Genomic DNA, 23,537 nt, shown 5'->3' on the forward strand with positions numbered 1-23,537 from the left:
GCCTTGACTCCAAGTGGGGTAGGATGGACTGGATTTCAGGCAAAAGGACAAGGGGAGGTTCACTTCCCCTGGGGTGACTCTGGGCCACTTTCCAGCCAGGGGATCGTGGGCAAGTGACATTGCTGCTTGAAGCATCAGTTTCCTCATCTGTAAAATGGTGCTGACACCTGCCCCAAAGCATGTGTGGGATTAAATAACAGTCTTCCCCTATCTCCCAGCCACACATGAACTGGGCCATGCAGGGGCGGGGCCAGTTTGGGAAACAGCCTCTGTTCTCTCTCTGCTGGGTGGCAGCCCTGACAAGCCCCGGTTTAGTGCCTGTCACCAAGGCCACAGGCCCCAGCCAGCTTTGGACTTCCTGACCTGGGCCTCTGAGCTGCAGGCCCCCCTCGGCATAAATCTGTCATCCCCTCTGACCTGATACGTGCACAGGACTCTGGGGCGTCTGAAGTTGTTGAACTTAATGGTTCACTATAGCATGGCAGTCTTAGTCGGTTTTGAGAACGAGGAAACTGAGGCTCACAGGGTGAGATGACTCATAGAAGTCACAGGCAGGAGTGATGCCCCAAACAGTTAACCACGGGGGCTGCAGGATTATGCAACCAGAACAGACAGGCTGGTGTGCTGGACCGGTGTGGACCAGCTGAATATCAGGGCCGATCATTCAGTCATTCAACAAACACCCGTGAGCAGCTGCTATGGGCCCGGCAGGTCTGGGCACACAGAAATGGCCCGGACAAGCCCTGACTTCAAGAAACACACTGCCCAGAGAACGTGGGCCTGGACTCCCCAGCCTAGCTGTAGAGCTTGGACAAGCATTCCTGGTGCTCTTGGAGCCTCATCTATAAAATGGGGACAATACTTAGGACCTCCTCACCAGATCATGGTGAGGATTCGAGGGTCTAGACAGCCTGGGCCAGCAAACCATTACAATGGCGATACAAGTCGCTTGAGGGGTCTTGGCAAGTCTGGGCCTCTCCTGAGTCTGGCGAGGGGGCCGCTGCTGCTGCTCATCCCCTGAAGCACAGAGGGACACCCTCCAAAAAGCTGGCACCATAAGGTGTCATTCACATGTTCCAAAGGGACAGGTTTACACCCCGTCCCCAGCAATTACCGAAATAACAAACACAGCACGGACTGTATCCCACTAGTCAGCTATCAGGACACCCGCCACCAAGACCGCTTAGCAAATAAAGAGAACATGGGACACCTTGTCGCTGAGATACCCCATCGCAGAGACGGGCCACCTGTGTTGTCATAAACACACGGGGCAGAGGTGCTACCAAGTCAAAAGAGCCAGGGGTTCTTGGTTTTTACAGAGGCCGTGCTTTTACAGATAGTACATACAGATTCATATAAACAGTATATACACGTATGCACACAAATTAAGTACAAGCCAGCTTGGGGTTCTGGCAAACGTGGCTCGTGAACAGGATTGAAACAAACATTTGTCACAAAGCACAGGTGTCAGCGCCGAAACTGGAACTGCCAACGTCTTGGTGGAATCATTGTGGGAGCAGCTTTTCGAAAGAGGAAGCAAGCTTCAAAGAAGCGGGATCCACACCCAGCCCCGGAAGCCGAGGTTGGTCTGGCTGTGGGAAAGGGACAGTCCCTCCAAGTCGCCAGGTCATGGGCAACTCTGGAAGTAGAGGGGAAATGCAACCATTTCTGGAAAAGGCCCCAGGTGGTCTGGGTGGGGCCTGGTGGTCGGAACCAGAAGGAAAAGGGCCCGGGTGCTTCCATGCCAGCAGTCGGCTCTCCAGTAAACAGCATGTGGGTGGAGGGCCATTCCAAGATCACACTGGCGAGGCTGTGCAGAGAAGCAGAGGCACAGAGCCTTGCTCACGGAGGGTAGGACCGACAGGAGAACCGCCTGTCTGGAGGCCTCGGCCGCAGCATCTCACGCTCAGGCTCTGGCACGGGCGGGGCGGTGTGTGCGGCATCAGGGCATGGCCAGGCTCACCGAGGAGTCCAGAACCTTCGTCAAGGGTGGATGCACTCCTCTACCTTGTGGTAAGCCACGTGCAGGGGCCGTGCTCCTTCAGGACAGCCAGCACGCTGCTCAAGGTCTCTGGAGCTCAGGGGCCCTTGAGCCATGGCCCAGGAAGGGAGCCGAGCTGTCGGGGATCCCGCTGGGTGAAGGGTCAGTTTCTAGGGGGAAGAGGGGAGGGCAAATGCAAACCCCAGGGACACCAGTGAAGCCATTCAATGGTTCTGTGTGGCCAGCGGCCTGCGAGTCCCTGAGCTGAGGACCAGTCTTCCAGCAAGGACAGGGCGCCGCAGTGTCCCTCGGTCCTAGAGGGGCCGCAGGGCAGACAACAGCTGCTCTTCCCAGTTGGCTTAAAGGACGGCTTCCCGCCAGGGTCCTTCAACCTTCCATACAGCGCCCTTGGCAGTCCTCTGGGTGAAGAGGAATCCTTTCTCAAGGCTGTTTTCTCCCTCACTGATGGCAGTAACTCAGACAATGCCCCATATAAACTCCCCGGGGACTCCAGCTGCGTCCGTCTCCCGCAGGTGATGCTGCAGGATCTCTGGTCCAGCCCGACCCACCCCGCGCTGCAAACCCATGCTGCCAGGGACAACCCCCCCGCCCCCAGGCTCTCGTGGGGAGGAGACATCCAGCTCCTAGACTCAGCTGGGGCTTAGTGCTTGTGGAAACACATCATGACGTAACCCGCAAGCAGAACCCGGCCCGCAGCCTCTGCTCCAGGCTGCCCAGGGCAGAGACCTTGCAAGTGACCCTCGGAACCTACCCAAGGCCTCAGGCAAAACGTGGCCCCGCCCCTTGCTCCTGGAGCCCTTCGGCAGCCCCAGCCGCTGACCACCACCCAGATGCCGCAGGGCACGGCCCCCAACAGGCCCACCAACCGGCAAAACAGCTTGGGGAGGAGAGTCCCAACTGCCCCCGGGATGCCAGCAGGGCCGGCTCCAGGCACCACACGTGTACACCACAGCAGGCCCTCCCCAGGGGCCCTCGAAGGTGCTGAGAGTGACCAGGGGCAGCAGCGCCAAGCCCTGGGGAAGGAGAGACCGCAAAGGCTGAGGGCCTTGAGGGGGTCTGTCTTCCCCTGATGCGGAAGCCCCAGGGCCAGGGACACGGAGACCTAAGAGGAGACCGACTCCATGGCCGGTGTCCTAGGACCCGGTCAGCGTGCACCAGGTGACACTGAGGGTGGGGGTCGCTCGGTGAGGCCTCATTGCTGCTCACAACCCCTTCCCCGTCTACGCTCCCCGACACGGCTCCCTCCGCCCCTGCAGAGACGGCCGCTGTCTGCTGGGCCCGGGGAGAGGCCCGCACATGCCCTTGCGTCCCTTCCCCACCACCGCGCAGCTCCTGGGCCTTTATGAAGCCTAACCCTGCCCCTCGGTTTCCCCACCCTGCTGGCCACCCGCATCGAGGCTGGTGGAAAGCGCCACATCACTGCAAAACAGTTACTTGATATCTGGGCCCTGGGCGCTAACGTGCGAGACCTGGAGGGGAGGCATCGATTAAACAGGACACGACGTGGCCAGGGGCCCCGCCTGGCACCAGGTCACCCTGCACTCCCGACCTGTCCTGATTCGGATCGGGACTGGAATTTTACTCAAAAAGGTAAAGCTGTTTGATTAAAAGACTGGAGGAGGGCATAAGCTTTTAGCAACATTTTGTAAACACGTGTGAAATGCAGTTTGATTTCAGTAGTTTATTTTGGAGACAAAGCAGTGCAAGAGGCCGGCCACGCTTTCCTGCTCCCCCGGCGCTTGGGGTTAGGCTAGGAAAGGCGACGTACAGACATTATAATCAGGGTTCAACACTCAAGTCGTGTAAACACGGTGGTTGGAGGGCCCATGGTTTCCAGGACAGTTGGGCGGTTCTGACGGCAGCCGCCCCCGACCCCAGCCCTTCCTTTCCCAAAGTGGGCGAGCGCCACGTCCCTGCTGACCAGGCCTGAAGGTGTCTGAGCGCCCAGCTCAGCGGCCACACTCAGGCCATTCTCCCTGGACCATGCAGGATGGCCCAGAGACCTGTTCCTCTTCCTCAAGAGGGACTGATAGCTGAAGACACGAGGCCATGCTCAGGGGGTCCTATGCATCCCGCCGGATGGTCACACGGCCCGAGGACTGACAAAGCCCCTCACTGACCCCTTCTCTGCAAAGGGGGCTGCCGGCCTGCCTGGACCTCGGCATTGGACTGGTCTGCTCCCACCAGGGGCTGGGGTGACTCTAATAGGAGAAGCGGGTAACGTGCTTTCTCACCTCTGGGGCCGCAAGCCCCCTCGCACCTGGCTGGCTTAGTGCTTGGGGCTGGCAGTGAGCACGAAAGGGGTGGATCAGGCCTTCTGGGCAGGTGTGGAGCAACGTGCAGCCTCCTCCTGCCTGGGGGGAGAGCCCCAAATCGCCTCGATGCCAAGGAGACGCTCATCTGGGTTGACGTCACGGAGACACAGGCTGCACTGTAGGGGCTAGGGCGTCAAGCCTGCCCTTGAGTCCCCTGGTCATGACTGCCCGGCGACTCTTGGAATGATTGGCCCAAAGTCACAGCACAAATCCTTGGCACGAGCAGGATCAGCCCAGAGGCTCCCAACCAGGCAGGCTCCTCCCGGGTCCAGGGAGCAGCGGCGCTCGGTCAGGGAAGGAGGCCCGGTTGCAGGGCTGCGTGGGACACGTGCTGACGGGCCTAGTGGACTCCAGGGAGCTGGACGTGGAGAGAGGCAGCCGACCCAGGGCTGTGGGCTTCCCAGGGAAGCCTCCTCCTCCTCCTCTGCTTTCGTGAGCAGGCAGCAGGTGGACCACAGCCCAGACTCCCTGCGTGGAATCCCCAAGGAAATGGTAGCTGGGGCCTCCTGCTTCCCGTGGCTCCTGCTTTCGGGAGGGGGGCAGCTGCACACCGGATGGGGCTTTAAGCCAGCGGTAAGAGAAACGGGGCCGGGCCGGGCGTGGCGGCTTGGAGAGAAGAGAGACGGGCAACCGTTTGCTGGCTCTGCTCAGCCGCCGACAGCCTGACCAGGGATGGCCTCCTCCAGGGTCCCCAAGGCCTGGGCCACAGCAGCCATCGAGAAGAACAGACGTGGACATGCTCGGGCACCCACACACGCACGGCGACCATGCACACGCACGCACACCCACACACACGCACGCATGCACACCCCACCTCACATTCAGACCTAGTGTTGAAAACACAAGCGTGTGTAAACTCAGTGGAGAGATCTGCACAGCAGGAATCAGGCGGCATTGTCCCTCTTCCGCGAGGCTGGACCACTTGGGGTTCTCTTCCGTCCCCACCCCCACCCCTCATGTAGATCATGACTTCAGAGAATCAGGTTAAAAATTAAAAAAAAAAAAAAAAGGAGAAGGAGAATCAGATCCTTGGGAATTCTTAGTAGTAGCGTCACCGCCGGGAGCTGCTCGCCCAGCGTGTGTTCTGCAGCCCGCGCCGCCCCTCAGGGTCCCGGGCCCCGTGGCTACTGGGAGGAGGCCTTGGTGGCCAGCGAGGCCACGCAGTGCTGCTGGAAGCTGGGCGACACGGCGGCGGTGCAGCCGAGTCTCTGGTGCGGCAGCTTGGAGGTGCTGCCCGCGCCCACGCCGCCCACGTCGGCCTCGGCCGTCCAGGGCGGCTCCTGGCCCATCATGCTGCTGCAGCAGCCGGGGCTGGCGCTGCACGTCCGCTCGGCCGCCAGGCCGCCCGCCTGCTCCGCCAGGAGCCTGCTGTGCCTCAGCGGGGCCACGTCCCCCGTGCCTGCCGCGGCTGCGCTCTGGCCCTGCAGCACGGTGGTGATGTGGTTCAGGAGGTCCGTGAAGAACTCGCTCACGCCCTCGTAGCCTGGGGGTGGGAGAGAGACGGCACGCTGAGCCAGGTGGGTGCGGGGGGCGCGAAAGGGCTCCCGGACCCACGAGGGCTGGTCGAGTGCACACAGCCTGGACTCCAAGACCGGTGCGTGCGGCCCCGAGGGGCCAGTCCTTGAATTCGGCTGCCCCCGGAGGGTGAGAAGCCGCTGAGAAAGCGCCCAGTCCCTGCTGAGCACAGCTTCGGCACCTCATCTAATCACCTCCCTCCCCACGTGGTCTGATGCCATCATGGGGGAGGTGGAGTGGCCAGAGGTGGCACGACAGAAGGCCCGCTCCTCCAGCTCTGAATCAGAAACACCCCTCCCCCCTCCACGTGGCCCAGCTCCAGCTTCCCTGTGTGTAAACTGAGGACGGGGGAAGGGGGGCTCCTGCGGGAGGGCTGGAACGTAGGTGAGGCCTGATCAACAGCAGCTGCTCCTGGAACTGAGTCCATTTCCCTCTCACCCCCGAAGTATCAATACCTGCAAGGAGGCCCGCCATGCTGCATCCTCCGTGCAGCAAAGCCAAGGGATAAAGACTGCGCACCCCCCAACAAGGCCACCACGCTAACACCGCTTCCCTAACGAGCGGGCCCAGATCTCCTGAACAGAAACTGCCGGTACCCACCTGGGGCCTGCGTTTCCCATCACAGATGCAATTGCGAATGTCAGCAAACAGTCCTCGGAGCCACCCATCGAGCAAATTTCGGATCTAGCTCGAGGATTTTGCTGACTTCTGAAAGCTGCTTCGAAAGAAATTCGACACGGGGTGGGTGCCCCCGCCCCCGCCTGCCTGAACCAATTTGCAGCGATGAGAACCGGGCACACAGCTGCAAGAACAGTGATCGGGACAGGAAGCAGGTCCCCCAAAAGGGACAGTGTGCCTGCATCGGGAGGGGGCCCAGGTACCACCCCCTGCCCCGGGATGTGACCTCATCGCTGACACCAGGCCTGGTGCTGAGAGGTACCGACCCCTTGCACGTCCTCTGGGATGGTCTTCACAGCCGTTGGCACGAGCTGCAGGAGAATGAAGGTTCGGACTTGGGCAGGTGCGTTAGCTCGTACAGAAAAGGCTGCCCAGGGGCCAGGTAGATGGGGCTGCCTCACTGTCCACGCTCTTATGTGTCCAGCAAACAGTGCTGTGGTTTTGAGGGAGCCCGAGGCTGAGAGGGGCAAGCAGAGGTGCCCAGGGTAAAAACAAAACTGGGTGTATACTGGCACGCGCAGCACTTGCCCTGCTCAACACTCCCTCACTTGATCATCACAACCCTCTGTCCCCATTTTCCAGATGAGGAAATGGAGGCAACAGAGTTAAGGAACCAGCCCCAAACACCAAAAGAGCCACCAGCAGGTGGACACGTGTTCACTGTGAGGGTGGGTATGGTGACAATGTCCACGGCTAGAGTTCATCCAGGCTCACCAAGTGCTGGCCCCCGGCTACATGCTTCACATTCCTTGCTTGTGGCATCCTTATAGCCCCCGGGGAGTGGGACCTGAGGGTTATCTCCATTTTACAGATGAGGACACGAAGCTCTAAGCAGCAGCACTGGGATCTGAACCAGGCCCTTGGGTGCCACCCGTGCCTTGGATACATGTGGTGCTGGGTGCCCCGCTCTAGGACTGGGGGCTTCCTCGGCCCTGGGGCTGGGGGTGGAGGGCAGGGCAGTCACGGGCCATCGGCAGACGTGCTGCTGGGTTTCCAGGGCAGAGACGCAAGCAGGGGAGAAGAGCTGAGATCCGCTGACAGGCCACCAAGGAACATAAGCTGTTCCCTCAGCAACAGCTCTGCCGTCCCCAGACGAGGCCTGGGGCAGCCTGGGGAGGGTGGACTGAGGCGTGAAGGAGCACTGCAGGGCAGGCACTGTGCACACGCCATCTCCTCTGCTGGGGGGGGAGAAGTGCTCCCACTGTGCACAGGCGAACACTGAGGCTGCCCCATCAGGAGGTTCGCCTCAGCAGAGGGTGAGGGCAGCCAGAATCTGAACCCACGACTCAAGCTAAGAAGCAGGCAGCCTCAGGTCAGAGGCTCGGGGCCCAGGCCCAGCCCCACTACCTGGTAGCCATGTGACCTTGGACGTGTCACCCAGCCCCCTGGCTCCATGTGCCCGGCAGTACATGGAGATCCTGATGGTCCCTTGCACGCTGTTGTGGTTGTGAGGATGAAATGGAACCCTGGGGGTAAAGGTCCCCAGGCAGGCTGGGCACCACTGGCGGCCACTGCTGTCAGCACTGCCCAGAGCCCAGCACAAAGGCTGTCTGCCGGGGCTGCTACCGGACACCCACGACCCGAGGCACAGGGTGAGGGGGCCCAGAACCATGAGCACTCCAGATCCAGGCCCGTAAATCAAGCAGGGAGAGAGCGGGGCCCCAGGCGGTCTGTCTCCTGGACACCGCCTCCTCTGGGGCCCCAAGCCCCACGCGCTCCCGGGGCCTAACTCAGCACCGGGCTCCCTCACGGTCTCCTCGGGGCTCAGCTCCATCACTCAGGCTTGGCCCACCGGGGGCCTCCTCTTGGCTTCCCCCGTCCACGCCGGCTCACAGTGGCCGTCCCTTCTCTGAACACCCGGGACGCCCTCAGAATGTCCGGCCCGAGTCGCGCAGGTGCTGGCTGGGCGGGGCCAACTCAGGACCCAGCACAAATCCGCAGCTCAGTTGCAGAGTTCCTCCCCCCCCGCAATCCTTCTAGAACCTCCACCCCACCAGCCGGGCACTGCCCTGCCCGGTCCCCCCAACCCACTGACTCAGCCACCTTTTGGCTGTAGTTCCCTCCACGTCCTCCCTGATTTAGATCCTCTGATTTATTATAATTGTTCCCCCGATGCAGCCCCAGTTTCCCTGGGCTCTCTCATTCCGTCACCCTCATTCATCAAAAACCCACCTCTCCGTCCAGGCCGCACCCACGGTGACTACAGAAAACTAGGCCATTGTCCCAAAGGGTCTCAATTTCTATTCACGAACACAGACCTCAGATGGCCGCGCCACCTTGCTCAGAGTGAAAGGCCACACGGTGGGCTCCCCTCTGACCTCTGACTTCCCTGCTGCACGAGGCCTCGGGCCACAGGCCCCCCCTCCGCAGGCCCTGCCCGGGATCCTTAGGGGTGGCTCCCTCCCTTCTTGCCAGGCCCTGCTCCCACTCACGCTTCACAGCAGAGCCCCTGGCACCCCCGTCCCCCGAGGGCAGGGCCCCCGCCACCCCGCGCTGTCTGCAGCAGCTGGGGAATGCAGTGGGCCTTCGACAAACTGCATAACAGAGACAGGAGGGGCCTCCCTCGAAACCTGGGTTTCCTTGGCTGTGAACCGTGGTGCCGGCCGGGCCTGGCCTGCATGTTCTCAGTGCAGGGGACACGCGTCAAGCACCCAGCCTGGTGCCCCATGGTGCTCCCCAAGCACGGGGGCTTCCTGCTCCCTGCGGACGCCCACTGCACGGTGCCCTCCTGCTAGCAGGGCTCTCACGTGAGATGCTAGCCTCCCCGAGGGTGGGAATCGCTTCCTCTCTTCATATCCACTGAGCACTGACGATGGCTCTACCTCTGGGACAGGTGCTTAATAAAGGCAAGAGCCACGGCCTTGAGACAGAGACGCCCACCGAGAGGGTAAGCGCCCAGGCTCCTCTGGGCCAGAGGGAGCGAAGCAGCACTCTGTCCCTGACCTGCCGCGAGATGGGGAGTCGCTTGGCCTCAGCACGTGTCTCTGTGACGTAGCTCAGCCCAGGGCCACCACCACCATCACTGCTGAAGCTAACGGTCCCCTTGAGGGCTCTTGGGTGATGTCTCCCGCTGAGCCCCTCCCTGAGTTGGGATCTGAGGGGTGCAGGGCAGAGCCTGGCAGGGCAGCAGGCCCAGCAGTGCTTCCCGCCTCAGGGCTGCCGCAGACAGCATGGAGCAGACGCCCCAGCCGCGGGGCGCTGGCCGGATCCGAGCGTGCCGCCAGCATGGTGGCTCGGGGTGGGGGGAGGAGCACGGCCTGGCCACTACCCTGCAGTGTGACCTGGGACAACTTCTCCCTCCCTCCCTGCGTGTAAACTGGGCTTTAAATGCCCTCCAGTGTCCTTTCAGCCCTTTAAACCTACAAGGGCCCAAGAGGTCAGCTGAGATTTGGCCCAGAAAGGCCACTGCTGGTGGCACCGGGCCAGGAGAGGCAGGTGAAAGAACACGCGTTTAGCTGCAGGCCCACTATGCGCCCTGTAAGCCCACTGGCAGGTGGGGCTGAGGCTGAGCGGGGGCTGCTCTGACCCCGGGCCCCAGACAGTGAGGGAGGGAGCTGGTCAGCCCGACTCTCCGGCCCCCGCCACCCGCCCAAGGCCGCCAGTGTACAGACCGGTGCAGGCGGCGCCTGGCCCCACGGCTCACCTGGGAAGGCGTTGACGTCGATGACGGCGTGCTGCCCCGTCTGGTTGTTGATGATGATGTCGATCCCGAAGAGCGACACGCCCAGCGCCTGCCGCAGGGCCCGGGACAGCTCCCGGATGACCTCGTCACTCGGTTGCTCGAAGACACCCTCGATCTTGTCCAGCTGCCAACACACACACACACACACACACACACACACACACACGAGTCAGGCCTCAGGTGGGGAGGCTCCACGCCTCGCCACACAGAGAGACCCCCCAGGGAGATGGCACAGGCCGGGCCTTACCCGCAGGCAAGAGGCAGGAACCCACCAGAGTCGGCACGAGGATGGCCATTTCCAAGTCCTGCCACGGGCTGGGCAGCTGCTAGGTATACAGCGTACGTGACCTCTAGTCCTCATAACCAGCAGGGAGAGCATTTTATACACAGGGGAGCTGAAGCTCAGAGAGGGTCAGGGGCCGCTCCAGGGCCACACAGCTCAGGGCTGGATTTGGACCCAGGCATTTAAGCCTGTAAAACCCAAGCCTCTCAGCAAGGAGGAAGGGGATGGAGAGTCTGTTGTGAACCCAGGAAGACTGTGTGGCTCAGGGGGCCTGTGAGCTGGACCTTGAAGATGGGGAGGATTGAGGGGGGTGTGGGGAAGGGACCCAGGTGAGAGCACAGTGGAAGCAAAGGTGCAGGGGCGAGAACCCACAGGAGAGAGCTGGGGGCAGCTGGAACGGTTAGGGCAGAGGTGGGCAGCGGGGGGAATTTCTGTCAGCATCACCGCACTGGCCCACCATTGCCGGAGCCTCAAGGCTGTGAGATGATAGGTTCCGTGGACCGGCCTTCATTTACTGGCCGGAAGTGGGCAGGGGTGGGTGGCGGTCACAGGGCTCCTGGGTGGGGCTTACATTCTCCCCTTCCAGATGAGTCGCTAACTCTGGTGTGGCCACACTGACTCGTGCTCAGCGGGCTTTTCCCCAAAGAGTCTACTCTGGTGCTGCCGCTCAACTCCTGGGTCCAAGTTCAGCTTTTAGCGAAGCTTCCACAGGGCTCGTGGGGCTGTCCCCTGGACACCCGCTGACACCGCTCACTTTCTGCTCTAATCACAGCTGGCCTGGGACAGGCACACAGGTCCTCACGGGCTCAAGCGTGGCCCCTGGCCCGGGCCTCCAAGGAAGTAGAACACCGCCCTGGGAAGGACTGAAGTCCGACGGATCCGGATTTGAATCCTGACCGTGACTTCCTAGCTCTGCGGTCTTAGAGGAAAGTACTTGGCCTCTGTGTACCTCAGCCTGCTCATCTGCAAAACAGGGCCAACGAGGCCTCCATCTCAGACAGCTGGGAGGAATCACAAGGTCACTGATGTGATGGGGACAGCACACGCCTGGCTGGAGGAGCCGCTCCACTTGCATTTCAGGGCATGGATGGCAGCGTGTCGGCCAGAATAGGGCTCACGTGTGGTGCTCAGGAGATACCAGAGTCCTATGGACTGTGGGTTCGGGGCCAAAGGGGAAGCACATGAGCTCACCCATCAGAAATAAAAAAGAAGCTGGGTCCAAAAGCTAAATGGAGAATTACCATGTTGACCCAGCAATTCCACCCCAGGTGTGTAACTTGTATGCCACTGTTCATAGCTGCATTATTCACAATAGGCAAAAGGTAGAAACGACCCAAATGTCCATCAACAGATGACTGGATAAACAAAATGGGTTACCCGCACAATGGAATATTGTTCTCACAATGCTACCACATGGATGAACCTTGAAAATATCAGGCTATGTGAGAAAAGCCAGACACAATAGGTCACATGCTATATGGTTCCATTAATATGAAAGGTCCAGAACAGGTAAATCCATAGAGACGAAAAAGCAGATTAGTGGTTGCCAGGGGCTGGGAGGAGGGGGAATGAGTGACACTTAATGGGTACAGGCTTCTCTTCTGGGTGATGCAAACGCTCTGGAACTAGACAGAGATGGCAGCTGCACGGCTGTGAAGGTACTTAACGCCACCGAACGGTTCACGTTAAAACGACTCATGTTAACAAGAAGTGAGGCTGGGTCAGGTGGGCTGGGGACAGGGCCCTGGGTGCCCAGGACACATGGTGCTCACCCCCAGCTCAGGAAGCCGCATGGCTGATGGGGAACTCCCAGACACGTGCAGGGCAGGGACCCCACAACTGGGCACCGTCGTGAGCTACTGTGAAAGCCACATCCACCGGCTCTGCATAGCAGGCGGCGACCCCCAACAGCACCCTCGGCGTCTCGTCCAGGGGAGACGCTTTCTAAGCGTCTGCATTAGCTTCGCCGTGACAGGCACCTGCCTGAGTGAGCCCAGGTCAGCAGCCTGGCCACTGGTCCTGCGGCCCGGGTCCCTCACCAAGTCAGAGCCCTGGGAGGACGCCTGGCATTGCCCAGTCCCCGCTGTGTGCCCTCAGCCATAACGAGCCCTGCCGCGTCTTGTTTTCTCGTCCCAGGAAACGGGTTAATAAAAACACCCCCGCCGCCATGGGACTGTGGTGAGGATCCATGAAGCTCACCCGTAAGGCCTGTGGCTCAGGCCTGGCAGCAAGGGGACCAGTGGCTGCTGCTTTGTTACAAAGCCTCGTGACCCTGCTGTTTATAAAAGCACCTTCTCAGCTCAGCTAAGGAATCTCAGAAGTCCTTCTGGAGCCCTCTGATTGTCTGAAACAAAGAGGCGATGGAGGTGGTAACAGGTGCTCAGGTGGACCCCCGGGTCCCCCGTCACCAGTCACAGCTGACACTGACTGAGCACCTACTGCACACCCAGCACCGCCATGGTGCTTTTCATCTAGGGACTCCCTGAACACCACCATCACCCTACAGGGTGGGACGGGGAACTCGAGGCTCAGAGAGGCAATGTGACTTGCCCGAGGCCACACAGCTGGAAGGTTGTGGAGCTTCGGTCTGACCCCAGGCAGTCTTGTCAGTGCCACACTCTTAACCAATACCCTGTACCCGTGTCTGGGGGTGCTGCTAGTTGGGTGTGGGAGCTGCGTCCACCCTTGGGAGCATCCGGCCAGGGAGGGAGGAGGGGCTTCAAGGCCAGGGCAGGGCTCCCGGCACCTGCACAAGGCCGAGATGGGGACTGGAGGGACCCCAGCGAGCAGGAGGATGCTAAGGGGCTTGTTTGGACACCCAGGTCTGGGAATGGACTTGTCTGTGCACGTGGGCCGGACATCCCGAGTGGAAAAGGGACGGCTGACTGCATTTCCCTTTTCTCTTTTCCACGTTGCCAGCCCTGGGGGAATCCCCACACAGCAGTCGTGAGCTGAGGGGAAGGGGGAGTTGGCAACGGGGCCTAAAGGTGGAGAGATGGCCCCGCAGTGTCTGCAGGCTGATCTTTCCCACGTGGCAGATGGAGACGCAGGCTGAACGGTAGGTGGGTGATTAGCCAGAAGGTGACTTTGCTTCTGGCCCTCACAGTGACCCTCTGGCATCAGTTAACAGCCCAGTGGTGACTAGAGCTCCTCTGTGCCAGGGGAGTGGCAGGGACAGCCTCTTGGCAAGTCCGCGGAATGCCAACCCCCTCCAAGAGTCACAGGCCGAATAAGGTCTGAGAGCCTCGCAGGGAAGAGGCCCTGCGGAGCTGGGCCAGCCTGAAGTTTCTGCAGCTTTTATGAGACCAGAACGTTTTCTTGCACAGAACACCTATTTATGTCTTATAGTGTGCACAGCCAGGCGCTGAGGGGTTCTGTTTAAAATCTGGTTGTTCTCCAAGCACCCTTGACCACAAAACTTGTTCCCGGGGAACGTCTATTAACACCTTGAGGGACGCTGGTGTTCCTTCCAGGTCCCTTCCACGCCTGTGCTCTGTCGAACCCTCAGCACACAGCTGGCTCCTCAAAGGAACCAGAAACAAACAAGAAAAGCACAGGCAGCCTCGGTCGGGGGACCGGAGGCCCTAACCTGGAACGAGGGGGCGTGAGGCCTAGAGGTGGGGGTCTGCGGTGGAGGGGACACTGGCAAACCCTCCGAGCGTGGCCAGGAGGGGAGCGGGGAGCCGGCAGAGGGCTCATTCCAGCGGCAGTGGCGGCAGAGACCCCTGGCTCTCAGGACGCACAGAGGAACAGCAGACGGCGGCCCAGCGCTGACTTCTAACTGCTCAGCAATTGCCAGGAAGATAAGAAACCCTACATTCCCAGCTTCGGCATCAGACTAATCTGGGGTCAAATCTCATCTCTGTCCCTGAGTGAGGAGCCCTGTGAATCTGGCTGAGCACAGCCCTCCCGCCTCAGGAAAGTGGGGATGTCTGTCCACCCCTGCAAGGCTGTTTTGGGCCGCAGGGCATCGGGGGTGGAGCCTGACACGCAGAGACGTTCGCTGAACAGCAACCCCGGGCCCATTACCCACTGTGACCTACCCCAGCGGCCCCAGGTGTACACGGCAGGCTCTTAAACGCTCACTGGACTCACGTGGGCAAGGAAAGCAAGAGGAAAACTGAGGTGGCGTTCTGCTCCCGTTTCTTAAATCAGGCAAAAGGCAGATTAGAAAGCAGGACTTCAAAGTCCTCACGGTTGGGGGGATTTCCTCATGTAGGAGGAGAGTTAGAAAATCACCCACTTGGAGTAGCCTAGCGACGAGCGGGCGTGACTGCCATGACCACTGTCACGAAGGCCCGAAGCAAGCAAGGAAGAGGGTCTCTGGAACTTCCCTGGGTCCCTGGCCTGGGAGGGAAGGTCCTGCCACCCTGCCCCGCTGGAGAGCCCAAAGCACCCCACACCCAGGGCCCGGCGGGAGGGACATACCGCGGTCAGGACCGATGACGATTCTGGCTTGGACACGTTGTGGCTGTTGAAGAAGATGGACTCACGGTCTGAAAAAAGCAAAGACAGGAAGAAGCCGGAGTTAGAAGCTCGAGGCAGGGACGGTGATTCCAGCACCCGACACCAGGGGACAGCATCACCCCAGCCATAGGCCACAGTGGCCTTCAGGCTCAGTGACCAGCGGCAGCCACCTGGGCCTCTCTACCCACTCCAAGAAGACATGATGCCAGGGAGGGACGCACGCCCAGGCAGGGCTCCTGTTTCCATTTTTCTTCCCGTATAAAAATGAACGGCTTGATGAGCGCACCTCTGCCTCTGCTAGCGTCTTACAGAACCGTACCTGATTTTCCCCAATACCCGAGGCGCCCCCCTCCCCAAAGTGTGTCTAGAGTGTCTTACGGACATGGCACCAGAAAGGGGGCTAAGTGAGTGGGAAATGCTGCATATGTGAATAGCAAAGGCCCAGAGTAAAGAGGTCAACTGATGCCATTTAATCCAGCATTCCCCTCCCGGTTCTGCCCACGGAATGCCTTTGCAGGGTAGCAGCTGAGAAATGGCTAGGCTGCCACTTGGCACGTGAGTGTTTAAAATACAAAGGGTTTTGCTGTTTCCCCACTATTTAAGGAAAAAATAGGAAATCAGAGCAGGGGCTTCTGTAGGACCCATCCAAGAAAGCATACAGAATAATGTCTGTTTGGCTTTGGAAGTTAGCACAGCCCCATGAAATACCCTCCACACCTCCCACCCCCTCCCTCCCTGGTCCCATGGGGGCACCCGAGAGGTAGATCAATCCCAAGGTTACTGAGAGTGATAAGCAGTTGGTTTGTTCATTCACCCCCTGGAGAGTAAAGGCAGGTCAGTCGGTCAGAAACATGTTCTCCAGCAGCTGGAAGTGTGGCACACAAATGCACGAATCACAAAACCATGAGCCTCAGGGTTGAGATCTGGTAAAGGCCATCATCCCACTATGATCCCCCCACCCCAAGAATGGCACGGACCACGAGCCCCGACGTGGCCCCAGCAGCCTCTGCTTTAGTCTTTCCTGGTAGGGCGTTATGGCTCCCGTCCCCCAGGACACATTGCTCATCCCTGGGACCCAGGCCCCTAAGCGCAGGCCAGGAAAGGCCCTGGCTGAGCACCGCTGTGTGCCAGGGGCCAGACCGAGGAGGCACCTGCTCTGGCTGCCAAGGCCTGCCCCCCGCCACCTCCAGGATTACAGCGCCGCAACAATCATGCATGAGGAAGTGATTCGGGCGGAGGCTGAGCAGGCAGGCGCTGAGATGTACCTGGCATCTTTCCCGCTAGCGGGTCATGCAGGCCCCTTGCTGCCCTGGTGTGCCCGACAGTCCTCCTACCGCTCCGACCAGAGCCAGTCCAGACGGGGGGCATGAGAGACGGTCCTGGGGAGGAGCCTGGGGAAAATAAACACCCTGCAGGACTGGTGCCAAGCAGCCCCACCGACCTCGACGCCTGGGCGCCGACAGCCAAGAAGAGTGAGCCTTCAGAGGGTGGCAAGCCCCACGGGCCAGAGCCCGGAGCAGGGCTCGAGCAGCTGGGATGGGCGTTCTGGCCTTCTGTAGGCACTGCCCACCTTCTCAGCCTGCAGCCCAGCCTGGCCCAGTCCTACTGAGCTCAGGGCACCTCCCACCCACTCTGTGGGACCCAAGGGCAATCGCCAGGATGGCAGAGCAGGCCTGGGGAGAGAAAGGCCACCCAGAGCAGGTGGACACAGCCAAGTTCAGGGAGGCTGGGAAGCCTGCAAGAGCCACAGGGAACACCATGGGTGCTGAGCTCTGCCAGGAAGGGAAGGAAGTGGGTGCTCGGAGGGGTGTACCCAGCGTCCATTGAACAGGACAGACCATGTCACCCAACAGCTTCTCGTGGCAAGATCAAAAGTGTGGACCATTTCAAAGGAGACTCATTTCTCCTCCTGGCTAACGCCGACCTGGGAGCCCTGGCCAGAGGACTGTTTAACAGGGAGGGGAGAGCTGCCCTTTACTCAGATCCTCCCCATGTGCGGCCTGAGCAGGGGCCGGACACAGTGGGAGCGGCTTCCGGCCATCTGATGAACCAGGAGACTGTGGAAGCCGAGACGGGTCAGAAAGGGTCAGAGCATCCCTTGGTGCCAGTTTCCTTGGGCAGCTTCAGGATACCGAGTTCCCTAAAGATAAGCCTGGCTGGACCCTTGCACCTTGATCACAGGTGCACCCTGGATTGGGGGGCCCATCCCCTCTCTGCTCCTGGACTAGTCCCGAGTCACACGGAGCCCCGTGAAGAACCACCAAGAACGCCCACAGGAGAGGGGAGGCAATAAGAGTTATATGGGTATTTTTGTCCCCAATTTACAGACAAGAAAAAGAGGTTCAAGAGAAGCAGAGTCAGTGACAAGTTTAGCACCCAAATGTCCCAGAGGGTCTGAGGTGCAGCTGTGAGCTGTGGCCACACCTTCTTCAGCTTCATTTGCTTAATCTTCACATCTCTGGCGGGGGAAGCATGTCATGGCGCTGCAGACGGTGGCCCAGGCCTCCTCCCAGATCCCATGCAAGCATCAGCTCTGCAGAGGGGCCAGCCCTGGCTGCCCTGCCCGAGTGGCTCCCCTCACCCAGCAGTGTCCCTGGACCCACTGTTTCCTCTGGGGTCCCTCATCTGTGCTGCCACAATTCGTCCTTTCATTACTTCTTCCCTGGTGTGTAGTTTCTCCCGCTAGAAGATGAGCACACGAGGGCAGGACACTTGGATGATTATCTAGTTCCCTGCTGGATCCCAGGGCTGAGCGCCTGGCAGGTTCAAGGAAACAGGGCATTTGTTACACCTGAGGGCCTCTCGATGCAAGATCACCAAATCTGGCCCGCCGCCTGTGTTTGTAAATAAAGGTTTATTGGAACGCAGCCACGCCCATTCGCTTACATGTTGTCTACAGAGGCTCTAAGGCAACAACAGCAGCATTAAATAATTATGACAGAGCTGGAAACACTTACTCTGGACTTTTGCAGAAAAAGCCTGCTGACCCTTGCTCTATGTGGCAATCGGTGTCGTTCCTCTATATACATACCCTAAGGGAAAAAAGGCCCACGTGCAGAGTATAACAAAGGCGTTGTGCCCACAGAGGAAAAGAAACAGAAATAAACCCACTGCACAGAAAGGGGAGCAGAGAAACATGCCCACTGCGACTCTGGAACTAGTGGAGAGAGGGGAGCAGTCTCCCCAAGACCGTGGACCAAGGGCAGAGAACATGTGTTCCTGGGGCTGGTGCAGGCCAACCTCAACCCTCTCTGTAAAAACGTGTCTTCAGTTCCAGCAGAGGCAACTGCCAAGAGGCCTGTGGCTGTAAGACACACCTGACTTCAGAGATGCTAACAGGTGAAAACCAAAAGTACATCTGAGAATCAAAAGAACACAGTAGTCGTGGAGGGAAAGCCGGTGTCCTCACCGCCACTGCAGGTCAAAAGAATCCCACTCAAGGAGCCTCCATCTCCCTGCATGGACAGGGGAGGCTGGGGAGCCCGCCACGCAGGGCCATGGGAACCAGAAAGCTGGGAGGGGGCTGGAAAGAAGCCAGAGCCCTAAAGCCCCCTGCTCAACTGGTCCAGCTTAAAGAGCCGCCGTCACACTGTGCTTCTCATCCAGAAAGAGAACACACGTGTGAAAAGAACAACGAGCTGGTGTGATGCCCTGAAGACAGTGGACACAGCATCAGTTTGGGGGATGGAGGGACGGACACAGTGAAAATCACTCAGCTCGCCTGGGCATAATGAACACTTCTCCGCTAGCTCTGTGTTTCTCCACTGATTTACTCGGCCCCAGCCTGCATATTATGGTAAACGGGCAACCTGGAATGGCCATGAGAAGACACAGATGCGGAGCCCTTGTCCTCAGACACAGGACACAGAGCTGACGCCCAGCCACTAGTGGTTCCCAGATGGAAACTGGCCCAGGCCTTTGCAACCAGGAGAAAAAGGGAAGGAAAAGAGGGACACTTTTCATGTGGAAAGGGAGGAAACCAGGTGGTGTATTTCTTTTAGAGATGGAGTGATTTTGGGTAAAATAAATAAAAAGGTATACCTACTCTTCCCTTAATACATTTTGCGTAGACTTAAAGAACATATTTTTAAAAATCAGGAAACAATATAAACAGGTTTAAAAAAATATCAGCCTCATCCTGCCCACAATCGGTAAGAACGCCTCTTGCCAGTACACAGTCACATACAAAAAGGCCCCTCCTGACATCGGTCCCCCACCCCCCGATCATTCCATCAGCCCAGTAGGTAGAGGGAAGGACAAGTGTGAGGACCGGGATGCCCTGAAAGCCCTGCCAGCACTCAGGTGGGCAGTGGAAAGAGACACACATTTCCGAAGTGTCTGCTCTCTGGGTTGTGTTAATGGGAAGAACGGCTGAGAGAGGACGCGAACAGCTGGACTTCATTCAAGAGGCGTGGCCTGAGGCTTCCCTGGTGGCGCAGTGGTTAAGAATCCGCCTGCCAATGCAAGGGACACGGGTTCCAGCCCTGGTCCAGGAAGATCCCACATGCCGCGGAACAACTAAGCCCGTGTGCCACAACTAGTGAGCCTGCGCTCTAGAGCCCACGAGCCACAACTACTGAGCCCATGTGCCACAGCTACTGAAGCCCGTGCTCCACTACAAGAGAAGCCCGCGCACCGCGACAAAGAGTAGCCCCCGCTTGCCGCAACTAGAGAAAGCCCGCGCACAGCAACGAAGACCCAATACAGCCATAAATAAATAAATAAACTTATTTAAAAAAAAAAGTGGAGTGGCTTGAAGCCATGAGGAGCGGATGGTGACAGGCAGTCCCAGCAGAGGGATATTAGGAAGACACATCTGTTTGCTCAGAGGGAAATAACGCAGCCTGGGCATTTCATCTGGTGATGGCAGGTTTCCCGTCCAGAGAGAAACACACAGTGAGTGAGAGCAAAGCACACCAGGGCAACCAGACACCCTCCGAGGGGTCCTCTTGGAAAACCATGCTTATTCCAGAGATACTGCCACTGTTCCAAAGGTTTCCGGAACTTGCCTTAGAGATGCCTCCAGAACCACTAGAACAGTCCTTTAAGCAGCCCCAATACCAGCAAATCTTTATCTTAGGGTCAGTTTTTGAAACGGCCAAGGGTCACCTGGAGCTGGTGAGCAGCTGAAGAAAAGCTGAGCACGTGGAGCCCCTCAGCCTCCCTAGAGGACCCCCTCAGATGCCCCAATGCTGGCAGAACCCTGCAAATGCCACCACTGTGTGACATCTGAGGGACACGGAGGACCATCATCCACTGATCCAAAACACGCTCACCGATGCATTCCTCAGCCCTGTGGGGGACCTGGCAGGCTGACTGTGCCCACTCCTGACCTGCCCAGGGTCCCACAGCTGGGAAGTCCTGTGCCCTATGTGCTAACTCCGAAGAGAGCATGCGTCCACCTCAGCAGCTGCAGAAGCAACAGGTAACTCAGTGTTTCCCAGCTGGAAAAAGGAGATGTGATAAAGCAGCCAGCGCTCTGGTCCTCAAAATATGAGGGGCCCCTCCCTCCCTCTCCCTCCCTGGCTTCGCTGAAGGGACCATCATCCATTCCAGCGTGTTCCCTGTGGGCCTCATCATCGCATGCGGCCCTGGGAGGCGGCCTGGGTGCAGAAAGCTTTCAGGTTCTTCCTGGAATTTATGGTAGTTGAGACAGACGGAGCCCCTACAATGACCTGGCGTGCCCCAAGACCTCTTTACCTCCTGGACACAACTCTTCCAAGCTTCAGATCACCTCTCCCCACTCCAGAAACTGGCAGCTGGTGCTGTGCTCCAGCCATGCCCCTAAGCTCAGGGCATCCAGAGATGGCGCGAGGCTCAGTTACCTGATGTGCCCGCGGAGAAGTTCTTCAGTGAGGGCCTCTGGACCACGGTATAGGACTCGCCGACCACAAACACCTTGTACAGGACGGCGTTGTGGTTGATGAAATTCTGGACCACGCAGGGCGGCTGGATGGCGCTCAGACCCTCCTGGTTGAACACGATGGCCATCTGGGGAGACAGGGGGCCAAGGGCTTGGTCAGAGTCCACTACCTCCTCAGCCTCAGGCATGGGGTGTGTCACCTGCCCAGAGCACTGCCACCAAGGCCCACCCCTGGTCCTGTAGCACAAGGGCTCCCCAAGAAGAGTCTCAAGCCAGGGTGAGTGGAGTGGGACTTGAGAAGAACACCTGGGGATCAATCCACTCCTGCTATGGGGGTTTGGAAATCCTGTACCATCAGGCCCGCCATGTAAGGCTGAGCTGGCTGTGCACTGCACAATTCCACTACTCACACTGCACCCAGGGAATGGGACCCCTGGGTTGTGTACTACTTAACCCTTATGACCTCCTAGAGGTTCCTCCACAAAGTCTTTGGTCGGGTGGGGGGGGCGGGGGGGGCAGGTGGCACAGCCAGGAAGCGGAAGACAATGGATCAGGGTTTGGGAGGCCTTGGGTCCAAGCCTGCATAATGACAAGCACTGCCTTTTGAGCACTCATGACACACCTGGCCCTGTCCTAACCACTTTGCATGAATCACCTGGTGTTTCCCTCACAATGTACCTCCGAGGTGGGCACTGACACCACGCCCCTTGTACAGATGAGGAAACTGAGGCCCTGAGGCACTTAGTGGCTGCTGGAAAGTGACAGAGCCTAGAATGGGCTGGGGTCCAACAGCCCCCAGCCTTGCCGTCTTACACACTGAGTGAGCCACACGAGCACTTGAGGAATGGCAACATGCCGCTCCCCGTCCCTGAATCCCCTGGGGACAAAGGCCTCCAACAGGAGGGTCTGGCAGGGGACTGAGGTCGAGATGGGAAGAGGGGCGGCTGGAGAAAGCCTGCCCGCCTTGGCTGAGGCAGGGCCCCCTGCAGCCAGCTGCCAGCGCCGGGGCCACGGCTAGTGCTTCGTTCAAGTCCACGGGGCCCCAGGAAGGAGCCACCAGATGCCCAGAGCTGCTGGGAGGGGTAACGGTGCTGGCCAGCTGCCAGCACACTGGCTGTTGCCTGTCACACCACCACGATGTGCCTGGTGCTCAGCTGGGTGGGGCAGGAGTCGAGATCCAGGCCACACGGGGAAACGAAAAGTGTGTGTGTGTGTGTGTGTGTGTGCGCGCGCACGTGCGCCGCAGTGAATTATCTCCTTAGTCATCTGATGAAAGGAAGAGAGCCGTACACGGGTTCAAGACCCAGCCCCGGCACTTGCTGCATAAGCCCTGTTTAAGCTCCATTTTCCTCACCTGTAAAATAGCATCAGTAACCACCATGGTGGGGCTTCCCTGGCGGTCCAGTGGTTAAGACTCCGCACTTCCACTGCAGGGGGCACGGGTTCGATCCCTGGTCAGGGAACTAAGATCCCGCGTGTCGCGCAGTGTGGCCAAAAAAATTAAAAATAAATAAATAAATAAAATAACCACCATGGGGTCGCTTTGGGGTCCTCCGAGCTTTTGGCTCAGTGGGGTTTTTTTTGTTTTGTTTTGTTTTTTTTAAGGAGGGGACGTGGCATTCCACTGTAGAGCAAACTTGTGTGCTTATACCAGCTTAAAGCCAAGACAAGAGCCCAAACCATCGTGTGAACATAAGATGAAAACAAACTAGTCCCGATTTCAGTTCAGCGAGGGACCAGAGAATCAGAGGTAGGGCTCGGGTGGACGGGGGTACAGGTGGGGACCCCGGTCAGAAGGCCCCCTTTCCTGTGTGAAGCTCATCACGTGCACAGAGGTGTCCTCCATCCTTGCTGCGCTCAGCATCCCCGGGCACCCCTGAGGTGGGTGACGAGCCTCGGCGTCCCACCCCCAGGCTCACGCCACAGAGGGCGCCCCACCAGAGGGGGCGTCCCTCTGATGCTAACAGCCTCCCAGGAGGCAGACGGCCCGCGGCACACAAGCCCCCTGGGAATCTGCAACATCCCAGATCCCAATCTTAGGGCTCTGTCCCGGACCCCCACCCAGCAGAGGAGCCCCTCCTGGAAACAGCGCACGGCGGGCTGGGGGAGGCCCAGGGGTGGGGCAGTGCGGGGGGGACGTGGCACACACCTTGGAGCCAGACTTGGATAACTGGACTGAGGGGTGAAATAGCCTCCCCTGAAGGCGCCTGAGCCCATGGAGTCAAGACTCCCCTGGAGGAGGGCGGCCACCTCGATCCGGAACCCCCGCCCCATCAGCAATGACCCAGCGGGCTCCAGGGCAACTGGTTTCACGACAGCATATCAAACACACCCTGGGCCAGGCCCCATGGCAGCACACGCAGCAACGCCCTTATCTTTCACAACAGCCACCATACCCCCAGTTACAAGTGAGGGACGGAAACTCAGAGAGGCTGGGTAATCTGCCCGAAGTCACACAGCCGGTGGTGCTCAGAACCAGACCTGGTCCCAGGTTGGTGTGATTCCGAAGTTCTTACGTCAACAGCAGAAGTGGTTCCTTCCTGGCAGGCTGACCTATTCTGCATTAGGCTGGTCTAATCACACTAATGACTGCAGTCGCCTTTCTGTCCTGAAAACCCCGAGGCACTGACCAACAGAGGAACCGTTTGGTGGTGAAAAGGGCCAGGTGGAAGGTTGGGGAGCCGGTGCTGGTGCCAGCGAGGGGAGTGTGGGTTCCAGGGATACGATTCTGG

General features: G+C 59.1%; 1 protein-coding gene across 1 annotated transcript in view; it reads right to left on the reverse strand.

Annotated features, from left to right (window-relative positions):
* Positions 1-3,549: 3,549 nt before the first annotated feature.
* The window catches only part of ITPK1 (inositol-tetrakisphosphate 1-kinase), a 165,728-nt gene continuing 145,740 nt past the window's right edge, over positions 3,550-23,537 (reverse strand). Inside the window, exons 7-10 of the mRNA XM_081228151.1 lie at positions 20,768-20,933; positions 14,904-14,971; positions 10,154-10,316; positions 3,550-5,800 (exon numbers count right to left, since the gene is read on the reverse strand). Coding sequence (XP_081084277.1) covers positions 5,442-5,800; positions 10,154-10,316; positions 14,904-14,971; positions 20,768-20,933 — 756 coding nt within the window. The 3' untranslated portion in view covers positions 3,550-5,441. The remainder of the gene's footprint in view (positions 5,801-10,153; positions 10,317-14,903; positions 14,972-20,767; positions 20,934-23,537) is intronic.

The sequence above is a fragment of the Mesoplodon bidens genome, assembly GCF_964165515.1.
Source record: "Mesoplodon bidens genome assembly, chromosome: 3".
Lineage (NCBI taxonomy): Eukaryota > Metazoa > Chordata > Mammalia > Artiodactyla > Ziphiidae > Mesoplodon > Mesoplodon bidens.